At 44.8% G+C, this 15463-nt stretch overlaps 1 protein-coding gene across 1 annotated transcript in view; it reads right to left on the bottom strand.

The window, feature by feature from the left end:
- Window positions 1-15463, bottom strand: part of ATP9A (ATPase phospholipid transporting 9A (putative)) — a 1385006-nt gene that overhangs the window by 311434 nt on the left and 1058109 nt on the right. The window contains exon 20 of the mRNA XM_069651153.1: window positions 4104-4193. Coding sequence (XP_069507254.1) covers window positions 4104-4193 — 90 coding nt within the window. The remainder of the gene's footprint in view (window positions 1-4103; window positions 4194-15463) is intronic.

Below are 15463 nucleotides of genomic sequence, written 5' to 3'. Positions count from 1 at the left end.
AACATTGATGGTTGGGTCTATAATCTTTCTCAAAACTTTTGCCCACAATCGTCAAACGGCAAGAAAGTTATAAGCCATCTAAAAATGTTGAGACCCCCCTTACAATTTCACCCCACTTGAGAAAATCCCACCAAACTTTCGACAAACATTTATATCTCGATCTAAAATCTTTTTGCAAACATTTGTGTAGATTTGTCAAATAGCACCACATTTATAAGCCTTTACATTATTCTGCGACCCCCCTCTAATTTTGCCCCCTCTTGACAGAATCCCACCAAACTTTGCAAAGCTATTCAGAATTAGGTTTAGAATCAAATTCCAAATTATATGCAGTTTCATTGAGTGGCGCAAAAAGTTATAAGCCATTTAAAAACTGCTTTTCACCAACCCTGTAATACAGAAATAGGCACAGATGTCCTAGGATATCTGAAGTGTCCACGGACACTACAGCACTGTCCTAGGACATCTGGAGTGTTCGGGGACTTTCAGGTGATGAAAAACACCCGTTTGTTGGCTTCTTATGGCCATATCCCATCGCATCCTCATCACCCCCCACCTTCCCAGAGATTGTTTGTTGAGTTTGACAAGTGCATTGTTGCATGTTTTTTCTTCCCACTGCAGTGTCCGCGGACACCGGCAAAAGTCTGATCCAACATGGAGGGTGTTTCAAGAAAACTGGCGCGTTTCATGCTTTTCCCCAACGAATCAGCGGGCACGCGCGATGTCCGCGGACTTCACGTCGCCCGATAGGCCAATCAGATAACATGTCCGCGGACCGAACAGGGAAATGGGTCCGTGGACTGAACCCAGATATCAATTATTTTTACTTGCGTGTAGAAAACTACTGGACGGATTTACACCAAATTTACAAAATCATTCTTTCGGGACAAAGCCACTGCTCCTGCCGCAAATTTGGTGAAAATCCATCCACCGGTTTAGGCAGTAGGCGCGAGCATAGTTTATTTCCATTATGTCTATGGAAAAAACAAATATTTTGGGACCCCCCTATAACTTTGCCCCCCCACCAACCCCTTGATGGAACTTCACCACACTTGCCAGTAAAATTCAGAGCGGGCCATATACTTTTTTTGCAAAGTTTGGAGAGGATTCGTCCAGGGGGAGCAAATTTATAAGCTGCACAAAATGTGCTCTTCCTATGGGTTTAGCAACTTAACCATAATTACACGGCCGCTACGGCAACAGAACTATCAGAAAGTGCTGACAACCCTACTGATTATCTTCATGCACAGAAAGGATTGCTGTCTTTCAAGCCTGTGTCTTCCCCTATGTATATGTTTAATATGATGTGACTGGACCCTGAGGGAATTACTGTAAGAACATACTTGAAGGATAAGTCTACAAATATAGTACCTTTTCAATTTTTATTTCCTGACTGTTACTGAAGAAAACCATGTGGCCTAGATATGTCAGTAAAGTAAAAAAGGGGGAGCCAGACATGTGATGTCATCAGTGATGTCATCAATGAAATTTTTATGTCATCTTTGATGTCCTGGGTGTTAGTCTTACAGTGCACGGTGGTGGCGCGAGTTATGGTTGCTTAGTTTACCATAACTGACGAATCTCAGGGGGTTTTTGGTTTTACTTGGAACCATAACGTCCCTTTAACAAAGTTTTTTTTTCTGAATTTCATAGGTTTTTAGTAGCGCAACTGAACCATAATGGCCCTTTAACAAAGTTTCTTTACTAAATTTCATAGGTTTTTATTAGTGCAACTTAACCATAACGTCCCTTTATATGGATGACGGCCATTAGCACCCAAATTAAGTGTAGATTCGTCAAATGGCACATCATTTATAAGCTTTTACATAATGGGACCCCCCCTCTAGTTTTGCCCCTCTTGACAGAATCCCACGAACTTTACCAAGAGCGGGTGAAGAAGTTGCGCACGTGCGTGGTTTTCGTTTGCTCGTGTCACTAACTCTGCTGCTGTCTTCACTGATACGTGTTTCTTCCAACGCATGTGCACAGACTTCTCTGCTGCGTGAGATCGCCTATGCGCGTGCACTTTGCAACGTGAACTCTTATACGCGTGAGCGTGGTCTACACCGATACATGCTTCCTTCAACACGTGCGCGCAGTCTTCACAGCTACGTGTTTTCCACAGCACGTGCACGCGCTCTTCACAGCTACGTGTTTTCTACAGCGCATGTGCGCGGTCTTTGCAGCTACGTGTTTTCCACAACGTGTGTGTGCAGTTTTCACTGCTACGTGTTTTCTGTTAATGCCTGTGCGCGGTCATAATTTCTGCGTGTTTTTCTTCAACGCGTGTGCGTGTTCGGATGAGGCGCGTGTGAGCTCGGATTCATCTGTTAAGAGCGCGCGTACGAGTTGAAAAAGATACACTCATATGTGCTTCATTCAACGCGTGTGCGCATTCTTCTCAGCTACGTGTTATCTTCAGCACGTGTGCGTGGTCTTCACAGCTACGTGTTATCTACAGCGCGTGTGTGCGGTCTCCGCAGCTATGTTTTGTACAATGCGTGTGCATCGTCTTCGCAGCTACGTGTTATCTACAGCGCGTGTGCGTGTTCGGATGAGGCGCATGTTAGCTCGGATTCATCTCATTTCTGCGTGTTTTTCTTAAACGCGTGTGCATGTTCGGATAAGGCGCGTGTGAGCTCGGATTCATCTGTTAAGAGCACACGTGCGAGTTTGAAAAATATACACTGCTACGTGCTTCCTTCAACGCGTGTGCTCAGTCTTTGCAACTATGTGTTATCTACAGTGCGTGTGTGCAGTTTTCGCAGCTATGTGTTTTCTACAGCGCGTGTGCGCGGTCTTCACTGCTACGTGTTTTCCGTTAACTCCTGTGCGCGGTCATCATTTTTGCGTGTGTTCTTAGCCGGTGTGTCCGTGTTCGGATGAGGCGTGCGTGCAAGTTTGAAAAAGAAAGTGTCTGTGCGTTTTGACTGGCGCAGTATATATGTCAAGAGTGGGTGAAGTAGTTGTGCACGTGCGCTTTACCACGTGAACTCTTCTATGCGTGAGCGTGGTCTACACCGCTATGTCCTTTCTTCGTGTTCAGATGTTTTTTAGTCAACACGTTTTTTTGCTTCTTGCAGCCATATTCCATCCCATCCTCATCACCCCTCACCTCCCCAAAGATTTTTTGATAAGTTTAACAAGAGCAATGTTGTGTTTTTTTATATGTTTACTGCGATGTCCGCGGGCACCGGATGCAAATCCAAGATGGCGGGCGTCGCCAAAAATCCTACGCACTTCACGCTTCACCCCAGCCAATCAGAGAGCAAGTCACATGTCCGCGGACATGACGCAAGCCGCTTAGCCAATCCATGTCCTGTCCCCAGAGAGAATAGGGAAGTGTGTCCGCGGAGCGGACATAGATATCACTATTTTTTTTTGCCTTACATTTTGGTCATTTAAAAAAAAAAAACGACTGGACGGATTTACCCCAAAATAACAAAAGCACGCTTTCGGGACCAAGCCGCTGCTCCTGCCGCAAATTTGGTGAAAATACGTCCAGCGGTTTTGGCTGTAGGCGTGAGCAAAGTTTTTTTCCCATTATGTCTATGGGAAAAATAGAAGTTTTGGGACCACCCCACTATAACTTTGCCCCCCCTGGACCAAACCTCACCAAACTTTGCAAAAAAAAAATCAGAGTGGGCCATATACTTTTTTTTGCAAAGTTTGGGGAGGATTCGTCCAGGGGGAGCGAAGTTATATGCCGCCCAAAAAGTGCTCTTCCTATGGGATTAGCAACTTAACCATAACTACACAGCCACTATCGTGGCTGTGTAATATGTGTGTATTTGGTAAGGTATATATGTATGTATTTGGTAAGGAAGGCTCTAAAATCATCTCAAGAAGGATTAGGAGGTTAGGAGGTAGCAGATTTGGACATGGTCAGTGTTCAAACAGTTTCTGATTAGGAATCAGCAGAATTTCAGTAGGAGTTCTGTTGCTCAGAGGCCCTCCTTTGTTACCTCCCAAGGAGAAAAAGAACAGACATCTTTAACCAATCCATATTTGTACTACTACAAGTAATAACGAATAATACATTTGTGTAAAGTATTCCATTTCAACGATCTTCTGCTGAATCTATGTCATGTTACTGTCCTCACCTCAAGTGAATCCCCAGATATAACTAGCGCACAATCGTGTTTCCTCCGGAATGCATTCAACTCCAAATGTGTTTCTCCTCGGTTAGTGACCTGGAAAATAGTAAACCAGTTCAGAGTGCAGTATGCTCAAGAAATGGTAACATGTTCAAATCCTCCTCCAAGTGGCCTTTTGTCACACATCCAGATAAGCAGCAGCCTGTGCCCCATGGCCATAAAAGCAAATATGCATACTAATCTTTAAAGTAAACATTTCAACAGTGTGAGCATAGCATCCTTAAATACATTATACATATGTCTAGCATTTAGTTAAATGACTTACATACTGCATTTGATCTCATTCCTGCAAGAGAAGGTATAATATAGGCATGTAAGCTATCAGGGCAACGATCAATTTCAAATTAATTCCTCTTCAGAAAGTATGGGGACATTCCCCAGCAATTAACTAAACCCCACTCATTCTAAGTGATGTTTGCACACCCACATTGTGTATTCCATATACAGTACAGCATACTGTACATTTCTATGCCAGTGTTTTCCGGCTTCAAAATGTAACTATGAATATGATTTTTCAGAGTTTCTTCCTTGCTGCAAGATTTTCTATTTGCTTTTTAATTTTATTTTAAAAAACAAAATCACGCACTTTTCATCACAGTCAATAGCTCAGATTTTCTAATTCATTCAAGTAATATATAAACAGAAGAAAATACTGACCCAACAAAGAATCAGGTCTTGCATTGGAGTGGACACAATGTATAAACAAACAGGTGCTTTCAGATGCTATGCTAAAATGGGAGCTAGCATCTGGACGTGGCTAGATGGGCGGGCTTAACACTGAAAATGGAAAGCCAATACAGAATTTCAGAATAGGCTTGGATCCCAACATTATAATACTATAAATATAGGTCAGAAAATCAATCTGAGGAGATTAACAAGTGAGTGATCATTGGTAGCTGTACACACAAGGTGTGACAGCAATGCAGTCTCAACACCCTTTTACTTTGGAAGAAAAGGACTTTTACTACTCCGGACAATCACTAAATGGCGACCTATGTAAAGCTTGGGACTCTGAACAGATACAAGCCACATGAACACTATTACTGAGTAATGTCATATATAGTGTTTCTGTGACGGAGCCCGCAGGGCTTGCAGGTTGTTGCTGTTGGACTTCTAGTGCCAAAGACTGAGCAGTTGAATTCAAAATCTAGTATTTCTGCAGAGAGTCATCCGCCTTTGTACTCAGTTGACTTCAAATGGCATGTCCAGATGTTTCTACTGGACAGGGCAAAAGTCGATTTTCTCAGCCAACAGTATCTCCTCAGTGCTGTGCTGGTGGCCATTGTTCTGCCCCACTGTCTGCATTGTCAAGCCAGATGGTAACTGAGATGCCTGTCTTCAGGGAAGTGTCTGGAGTAGTGGCTCCTTTTCTTCGCCGAGGAAGAAGAATGATGTGAAGAACTGCCAGGAGAAGAAGAGCTTCATTATTTGTCTCATTGTGGACTGGAAACAGTCCTTCGGTGTGACAATAAATGCCAGGCAATCTTCAACCAAACCTCTTGTCAGCTTTCCCCTAGTGGCAGAAAGCAAACAGTTTAGTTTCCCCATTCAAGGAGCACCTTGGGGTGCATTGACTGACACTATGCACAATCCTGCAAGCCGTACCCTCATCCAGGCAACAAAAAAGGTTCAAGTGACCAAACTCTAGGACCTCAGGAACCAGGCTGCCAAGTTCATGTTTTCTGGTTAGAGGTATGTTATCTTCTGGTTTTGTTGGTTCATCAGGCTGTGTACTGAATGCAATTGGATTAGTAATTGAAGCGAAAAAAGTGTAGGGGGTGAGAAAAACACACGTGTGGCCCTGCGCAAGAGCAATAAGAAGAAACGTTAAGCTTCCCTGTAGTTACTCTGCATAAAAGGGGAATCATGGTAAAAGCATAAGCAAATATCCCTGACCAATTCATCCAGAGTGTGTTGCTGACGGGCCCTGGTTTGTGGGTAGCTGGATGCAAATACTGGGTATTTGTATTTGTTGCAAGTATGTCTTTGTCTGGTTGACTCCCATGACGTGAAGATTTGCTTGATAATATATGTGTGGAGTTACCACTTGTGTTCCTGAACTAGCAGCCTGCTTAAACTGTCTGTGAGACAACTGTGCACTCTGTGGCAATGTGTTAGGCTTAAATGTATGCTTGATTGTGTATGCACGATCACCATATCTGGTGAGTGAGTAGTGACAGTATGCTCAAGTGTGTTCTGCCATATTGGTTCATGGAGAACAAGGCTGTTGTATTATCTGTGTTTAGGAGTGTGCTATTGAGGTGGAGCAGTGTCTGAACACTGCTTAGAGCTTGTTTAATAGCAAGCAGTTCTAATACGTTTACATGGAAGGATGCTTGCTGAGGTTGTACACTTGCCCTATGCTGTGAGTGACTGGGAGTGAGCACCCCAGCCCAACCACTGATGTATCTGTCATTAGTAAGAGATTTTCTGGTGGATTCATAAAAAGGTTTTCCTATTAACATGTTTGCGAGAGACCACCACTTTAGTGGTTTTACCACTCTTTGATAAACAACCAATAGACTGTCCAAGTCGCCTGCTTGTGCCCACTTGAGAGCCCTTCCTGAAGAGGGTGCATGTGCAAACGTTCAAAGAGAATTATGTAAATGCAGGATGCCATCATTCTGAACAGCCACATAACTGTGTGCACCATTATGTACCTTTTGACGACCTGACAATAGGTTTTATGTATATTTGTGCCATAAGTGCCTGTGCCCTCTATGGCGGGGGTGGGGGGGGAGGTGTAAGCCAATGCCTTTTTTTGTAGTTAGGATTAACCAGAGGAACATTTTGGTTTGGTCTGGGAGAAGATGTTTATTGAGAATCCCAGTAGATTGAGGTGCTTACCCCTATTATGGGCCAATCGGGCATAGGAGGGGCGTGGGGAGGGGGATACTGGAATCACATTAAAGCACCAGTGCACATACTATGCCAAAAGGAAGAACTTCAAATTGAAAGTGCTTTTTGCCCACTTTGAATCTAAGGTATTTGTGATGACATGGGAGCATGCAAAAATATATAGTATGCATCTTTCATTCAGTTGCCATTTAGTCCCCCTTGTATTAGAAGAGGGATTACCTCTTGAAGTGTGGCAATCCTGACATTTTGCAATTAGACAAACATATTTGCTGGACGTACATCTAATGCTGGTGTCATTGTTATGGAATATTTACCTCTAGGAAATGAACCGAGTAAATACATGTGTTTTCCTCGTGTTTGGATACTATTTCAATGGCCTCTTTGCAGTACTGCACCCACTGCAGCTTGAAGGACATCCTGGTGACGTTGTGGCAGCTTTCTGTGGTCTGGTTTAGTTTGAAGAAGTATCCTCAATTACTGTTGTTAGCACCCACTAATCTTTTGTGAGCCCCTCCTATGTGTGGATGAATGATGTAATTTGTCATAAGGTTGGAACATGGGTGGGGACCTGGATCAGAGAGTCGCTATTTTGTGGAGGAGGTATTTCCCCTCTTAATGGCCTACCTCTTTTTCAGCCACTTAAACACTGTTGGGTCCTATGTGTTGAGGTCTATAAAATTGAATGACCCTACCTCCAAAGGACGGTTGGCAGAAGTGGGATGGTGTGAAGGTGAAACATTGGCTTGAAAACGGCATCTGCCCGTCAGATTTTGCAGCGATGGAAGGTCTTAAAGGGATAGTCCAGTAAAAAAAATGTATTTTAAAAATAGATAGGCAACATTAAAAAAATAATACTAGCACTTCTTTTTTTTTTAAACTTCCTATGTAAAATTTTGAGCTATTCAAGCTCAAAATTCGCAAAAGTAAGCACATGGGCGCATCCATTTTGTGAAATGGATGCCCGCCTGTGCTGGCTTTTGCTTTTGCGGCACTAATGAAGGAAAAGCCAGCCAGCTTTAGTAAACAAAAGCTACCGCTGGGTGGCTTTTCCTTCATTGGTGCTGTACGCGGAGGACAGGGACCGGAGACCAGAGCAGGAAAGCTGCAGCTGAATCTCGGTAAGTGCTATTTATTTAAAAAAAAAAAATAAGCACTAGCTGCATTTTTTTTTCTACGTTTTCCGGGCTGGAGGAGCCCGGAAAACTTAGAAATAAAACCGCAGCTTTAAAAACGTTGTATTTATGTTTGCAGTCGCTTTTGAAACGACCGCAAACATAAATAAAACGATGTGTTTGAAAACGCTGCGGTTTTTCTTTCCAAATTTCTCCGGCTCCTCCGGCTCGGAGGAGCCTGAGAAACTCGGAAAGAAAACCGCAGCTTTTTCAAACACAACCGCGTTGAGACCCAAAGTGAAAGCCAAGGCAGGCAGAAACACAATGCGGTTGTGTTTCTGCCTAAATCTGCTTTCCCATTTGGGGCTATCGGGCTCCCCACGGGGGGCCCGAGAGCCCCAAATGGGAAGGCAGATTTAGGCAGAAACACTGCAGCATTTAGCATTTCCCATTTGGGGCTCTCGGGCCCCCCGTGGGGAGCCCGAGAGCCCCAAATGGGAAATCAGATTTAGGCAGAAACACTGCAGCTTTTAACATTTCCAATTTGGGGCTCTCAGGCCCCCCGTGGGAAATCAGCTGTAGGCAGAAACACAGCGGCATGTAAACACAACCGTGTTGTGTTTCTGCCTGTCTTGGCTTTCACTTTGGGTCTCCGGTGCTCCCCTGGGGGAGCACCGGAGACCCAAAGTGATAGCCACAGCAGGCAGAAACACAACACGGTTGTGTTTGAAAACGCTGCGGTTTTTCTTTCTGAGTTTCTCAGGCTCCTCCGGCTCGGAGGAGCCTGAGAAACTCGGAAAGAAAAACCGCAGCGTTTTCAAACACAATGTTGTATTTATGTTTGCGGTCGCTTCAAAAGCGACCGCAAACATAACTACAACGTTTTTAAAGCTGCGGTTTTATTTCTAAGTTTTCCGGGCTCCTCCAGCCCGGAAAACTTAGAAAAAAAACCACAGCTAGTGCTTATTTTTTTTTTTTTTAAATAAATAGCACTTACCGAGATTCAGCTGCAGCTTTCCTGCTCTGGTCTCCGGTCCCTGTCCTCCGCGTACAGCACCAATGAAGGAAAAGCCACCCAGCGGTAGCTTTTGTTTACTACAGCTGGCTGGCTTTTCCTTCATTAGTGCCGCAAAAGCAAAAGCCAGCACAGGCGGGCATCCATTTCACAAAATGGATGCGCCCATGTGCTTGCTTTTGTGAATTTTGAGCTTGAATAGCTCAAAATTTTACATAGGAAGTTTTTTTTAAAAAAGTGCTAGCATTATTTTTTTAATGTTGCCTATCTATTTTTAAAATATTTTTTTTTACTGGACTATCCCTTTAACATACATTTGCCCTGGTGTTTTCAAGGTGTCATGTTATTTTTTCACTCTATCAAGAGCATCATCCACTGCCTTACCAAAAAGGAATGATTCTTCTTAACTCTTGCCTATTAGAGAAGCATTAATTTCTTTTTATATTATTATTATTATTTTTATTATTGCTAAAGTATTTATTGGAGACCTAACTTTGGGAAGAAACAGAGCGCTTTATAATCATAGGAGGAAGAACATGGTGAGGGAAGTGGAGAAATAAGGGAGTGGGGATATAACAAAAGGGGAGGGTGGGCAATAGCAACCTATGGAGGAAACTGTGGGGAATAGATCTCCCAGACTCAAGTAGGGTGGGGAGAGGATGGTTTGTGGACCTAGCCACAAGGGAGGAGCCATTCCTTAAAGGAGGATCTTTAGCTCCTTCCGCAATTGTGGCAGTGAGGGGACGGGTATGATGTTGATGGGAAGGAGGTTGCAGAGTCTGGTGTCGTAGACACAGAAGGCCTGTCTTCTGCTTCTTTCCATCCTGCACCAGCAGGGTTCAAGTCTGCACATGTTATTCTGGAGGATCGTATACCTACAGAGATGCTGGGTTTCTCTGTGAGGTAGGTTGAGGACAGGGTTACAACCAGCCTTTTAGGTGATGAAGCAGAATTTGAAGATGATACAGGCTTGCAGCAAAGCAAGAGAGAGTGCAGTTTGATGAGGGTCGGGTAATGTGGTTGAACTTACATTCCTTTGATGAGTCATGCTGCAGAACACGGGACACATTTTATGGGTGTCGGGGTAGTCGCCGAAAGGCCTTTCAAAAGGGCATTGATACCATCAAGGTGGGAGAGGACCAAGGATTCGACAGCAGATCTGAAGTTGTTTTCTGGGATGAAGGGCTTGACTTTCAATAGGATAGAAAGTTGGTATCAAGCCATTTGTGTCTTTCTTGCTATGTGCTGTTTGAAGGAGATGTCTCTATTGATGTCGAACCCAAGAGACTTGGTGCAGGTGGCCAGCTAGATGTTCAGTGTTGTTGGTCAGCAGTAGGAATTCAGTCTTGTCAGGGTTGAGCATCAGGTACGCACTGGACATCCTCGACTGAATCAATGAGAGGTAGGCCTTGAGCCTGTGTATGTTTTCAACAGTGGACATCTGCATATTGATGGATGTTGTGTGGAGTGAGGAGGGTTCCAAGCAGTTCCATGTAAATATTAAAGAAGACAGGGGAGGGGATGGATCGTTGCTAGACTCCACAACAGATGGGTAGAGTTGGTGATGTGGAGGAATCCATTTGGACAAACTGGTGGAGATTAGCAAGGCACGATTTGAACCAGCTGAAGATGATCTCTTATCCCCAATGCGGCAATGTAGATTATGGTGAGTGTCTGGTTGTCTACTGTGTCGAATGCTTCTGAGAGGTCAAGGAAAACCAGGAGGCAAAGATGAACGTTATCAAGGATTTTAAGGGCAACGTCAATCACTTTAATGGTAGCCATTTCTGTGCTGCACCTGGGCCTGAAGCCAGATTGGTAGGACTGAAGGGGGCTGTTGGCTTCAATGTGTTGGAGGAGCTGTGTGGCTACTGCTTTCTGAAGGATCTTACCCAGGAAGGAAAGATGGATGATGGGAAGTAGTTGCTGAGTTTGTCAAGGTTTATTGTAGGGTTCTTGAGAAGCGGGAGGATTTGCACGAGCCTGAGGAAGGTGCATTGAATTAGGGAACTGTTGATGATTGTCAGGTATGGGAGGAGTGTTTCACTCGGAAGGGTCTTGAGTATGGAGGCTGGGAGGATGTCATCCGCATACGATGTGGGCTTGAGGGATGCTAGGGTGGCAGGGAGGTCTTCTTTACTGAGGTTCTTGAAAATTGTCCGGGTAGTTGTGGTTTTGAAAGATAGGATGCGCAGTATGCTGCCAGTTGTAGCATTGGTGTCTATGTGTTGGAGGATCATGCTAATCTTGTTGAAGAAGGAGTTGATGGCAGTGGATTTTTCGATGGAGTGTGGTATGGGTGGGTCCTACATAGGGTTTGAAGAGGGCTCTTCTTTCATTGTTGGCCATGGCTATGGCGTTTTGGTAGTAGTTGGCCTTTGCAGTGGGAATCAGTTGTCTGCATGTACAAGAGTTCCCTGAGCAGGGCGAGGTGACATGCGCTGAAGGATTTTAGCCAAGTCTTCCATTGTTATCTGACGGTTTGATTGTTGAAGTTGAGTTCTTGAGTATACCAGTTTCAGAAGGTTTCGGCTTGAGGGTACGTTGTTTCACTAGAGCATGGCGGTTGATGTTGGTGGTGAGGGTGGGGTTGAGTTCTTGGAGAAGTGAGTCACAATCCTGGTGTGTCAGAGGTAGATCAGCCAAAGTGAAACAGAGTCTGGCAAGGTCTTCCATTAGAGCCTCCAAAGGGAAGTTCTTGAATGATCTGAAGGATTGTTTTCTGGGTTTCCGATGGGTTTGCTTGACTGGTATGATGTGACAAATGTGAAAAGGGGTTGCCAAATGGTCTGACCAGTCGAGCGGGATTGGGGAGCTGTGATGGAGGGTGGGAAGGGCGATGATGAGGTCGAGGATATTACCTTTCTGGTGAGATGGGTCTTTCACTTGCTGCGCGAGGTTCAGAGTTTTGAGTAGACAGTGGGAATCTTCTCCCTTCATTGACTTGGTTGCTGGGTTGCCCAGGATGTTGACATCGCAGAGGAAGATTTTGGCATGCTTGAGGGGCGTGGTGGTGATGCAGTCCATGAAGTCTTTGATGAAGAAGGTGTGGGGCTTGGGTGGTCTGTAGAGGAGGACGAAAAGGGACCGTCTCCTTTGGGGGGACCGAGAAGTGGTGGGGTCTTCCCGTTGGGTACATTGGCCTGACTCCTGGGTAATGATGGCAAGGCCTACACCGATCTTGATTGGGCGGTCTCACTGTAGAATTCTGTGGCCATTTGGGGAAAAGGACATCTAGGATGTGGGTGGAGTTGGATGTCATACTGGTCTCAGTAACATGTTGTGGTGAGGTTAGCGATGTCTGCTGCATGGTTGGTTGCTCAGTGAACATTGACAAGCATCAGTTTTCGTGTAGTGGTGGATGATGGAGTTCTAATGGGGTTAATGGTTACATGGGTCAGAATGCTGCAATGCAGTGTCCATAATGTTTCTGATGAGCGGAGCGGTTGGCGAGAAATGGAGATTGTAGGGATGGGCTGCTGAGAGAGAGGGGATAAACACATATTTGCAGTAAGATTAACCTCAGACAGAAGAACAGTGTTCTGGTCCTGGGTCCCCCTTGTCAGAACCGGTCCAATCAGGAATTGCCCTCTTTTTTCATCTGCCCTTTGATTTGGACACCCTGCGGGAAATGCCCTTATCTAAGAACTAAGGAAGGGGCAGGGCAAAGCCAGTGGATGGGGCTTAGGTCATGTGACCAAGATCCACTTGCACCCGCTCACCAACTGCTAAGAAAAGAGGATGCCTGGAAGTTGCGAAAACTGGTTGTGGCAGGAGCAACTGAGTGGCAGAAAACAGATCAAAACTCAGTGGTGCTTAATTTTGCATGTCTTTTAGACACTTCAGCTCCTACCACCTGTAATCCACAGTGTCTGCTGCATCCAGCACATCCTCAATACGGGCATTTTCGTCAGTTGTCACAACCAGTCTTGTGCGGGATCCGCCTGGATGAATCCTCGATAGGAAATGTTTGGGCTGATATTTCATTTCAATTGGCACATTCACAGCTCTAGTTGAAGCTGGCTTTGATAGTGAAGTGCAATGTGCTTAAATCTATAAATGGTATGTAATGCACCACAGTTTTATGCCCTTCCAGAGTATGTTCGATCAAGTCAATACCTTTTATCTGACTCTTGCGTCTTAATGACGAATCAAGCTACTGCTCTTTGAAGCAGAGCTGTATAAACAATTTGGTCTACATTTGGTTTATTATGTACAGGGGGGTCCACATCCTCTGGTGGGCCATGGGCTAATACCCAAGATCTTCATAATCTAAGGGTGTGCTACACTTGTCTTACTCTCCTAAATCATCATGATGGATGAAGTCCACCTTAGGTCTTTTTTTGATTGCACAGCAGGATGCCATGGAGAAGAAAAATGTCATTTTTGAGTTACCTGTTACTATCACTATCATTAAAATAAATCTGCAATTTTGATGTTGTAGAGATTGCGGCCTCATCACGAGTTGGGTGCTAACCCCGGCGGTATTACCGCCGGGGCTATTAGCCCATACCGCCAAACCCCCCAGCGCTGTTAGCGCCGGATCACGGGTTTGGCAGAACGGTAAGTCCTCATTCCCCATTGGCCCAATCAGGAATTTCCAATTACACATTGGGCTCAACGGGGAATGTTCGGCGGCATTACTGCAGGCGGAAATAGTGCAGAAAATCGGCAAAATCGCAGCAGATTTACCCGCAGCTCAGAGCTGGGGGTAAATCCGCTAAGCATGTGATTTGGCGGACACTTAAATGCAGAGATAATAGCATTAGCGCAGCATTTAAGGGTTATCGTCAAACTCGTGATGAGGCAGGAAGTGTCATTTTCCGAAACTGGTTTAGTAGGTGTAGCAGTATGTATCCCTTCCAGCGTCAGCTGCTCAGAAACTTTTCGACAGGGGGCGTAGTACGGCTCAGTGACATCCGTCGACTCCATCATATCTCGACTGTGCCCCTCTAATGTCGGTGATACATTTATCATGTCACTACACCCCCCACACCTCAGTTCCCCACCTTTTCCCTGAGGCGCAACAGCCCAGGCGAAGAATCCAATGGGATTCAGTCAAGCCAAAAATCGGTATGCAGTTTTTATAACGAAAATGTTATGAAGAATGAACATATATCAAATATTTTACAATTAAATATTTTATGGAGAATGCACTTACAAGTGAGGTAAAGGGTTAAATCTTGTGGGGAAACCGTTAGTGGTGGATTTTTAGGTGGGAAACAGGGGTTTGGGGGTTATAAAAGTTTTATTATAAGTGCATTCTTCATAAAATGTTTCGATATAAAGACCTGTAACCCCAAAAATCTGATTATTGTTCTTTTGTGAGAAACAGCCAATAACAGAGTAGGGCAACAGGTTGTGTGACGATTCACATGATCTCGTAATTTCTCCCCAGTGGGGAGCGCTTTCCTGTGAGGCTAGAGAGATGAGCCTGCTACGCAACAATTCCTCTAGAGGTGGCAGTCAGTGGGACCTCACAGGGAGAGACTACCCTCTTGGGGACAAGAACTCGCGTTCCGTCCAGAAACTTCCTATAACCTCTCCTCAGGAGATAACTATAAGGAACAAGTTACTTATCTGTAACTATTGTTCATCAGCATGGTTCTGGCATGGATTCACATGCTCATGAATATTCCCTGTTGTCAGGCCGGGAATTCTCAGTAAAAGGAAAAACAGTTTCACTTTCACTTACAAACGGTATTTCTCGTCTAAACCAATCACAGAGCTCTGGGTCATAGTGCCACAGCCAATGACTGCCCTCTTCCTAAGCCCCTCCTCTGGCAGCCATCCACGTAGCAGCCTTTCAGATATCCAGGAGGGGCACACCAGACAGGAATACTGTCGTTGCTGCGATCGCTCTGCTGGAATGGGCACTTGGACGGCCAGGCAGCGGTCAGTTTTGCCAACCGGTGACAGTGTGTGATACAGCCGGAGAGCCACCTCAAGATGAAAGCAAGCCTTGGACAAGGCCTTCCCATGGTTCACAGGACTAAAGTTCATGAATAGTTGAAACGTCTTCCGGAACTCTTTGTGTGTGCCACACAGAGCACGAGCCACATCCAGTGAGTGCAAAGTTCTTTCCGCCGGTGACGAAAGGTTTTGGAAAAAACACAGACAACACCAAAGGCTTGTTGAGGTGGAATTCAGGCGGAACCTTTGGCATGAAGGAGGGGTGTATTTGTATTTGTATTTTGTTTATTTTCAGTGCGCACCTTGCCCAGGGGCATCTGGGCGCATGTTTTAAGAGAGGGTTACAAGTTACAGCAATAGAAACATTATACAATTTTACAACATATTTACATATAGTTCAGATCATA

This window comes from Ambystoma mexicanum, chromosome 3p (genome assembly GCF_040938575.1).
Source record: "Ambystoma mexicanum isolate Mex_15411 chromosome 3p, UKY_AmexF1_1, whole genome shotgun sequence".
NCBI lineage: Eukaryota > Metazoa > Chordata > Amphibia > Caudata > Ambystomatidae > Ambystoma > Ambystoma mexicanum.
This window is presented reverse-complemented; position numbering and strand designations above follow the sequence as displayed.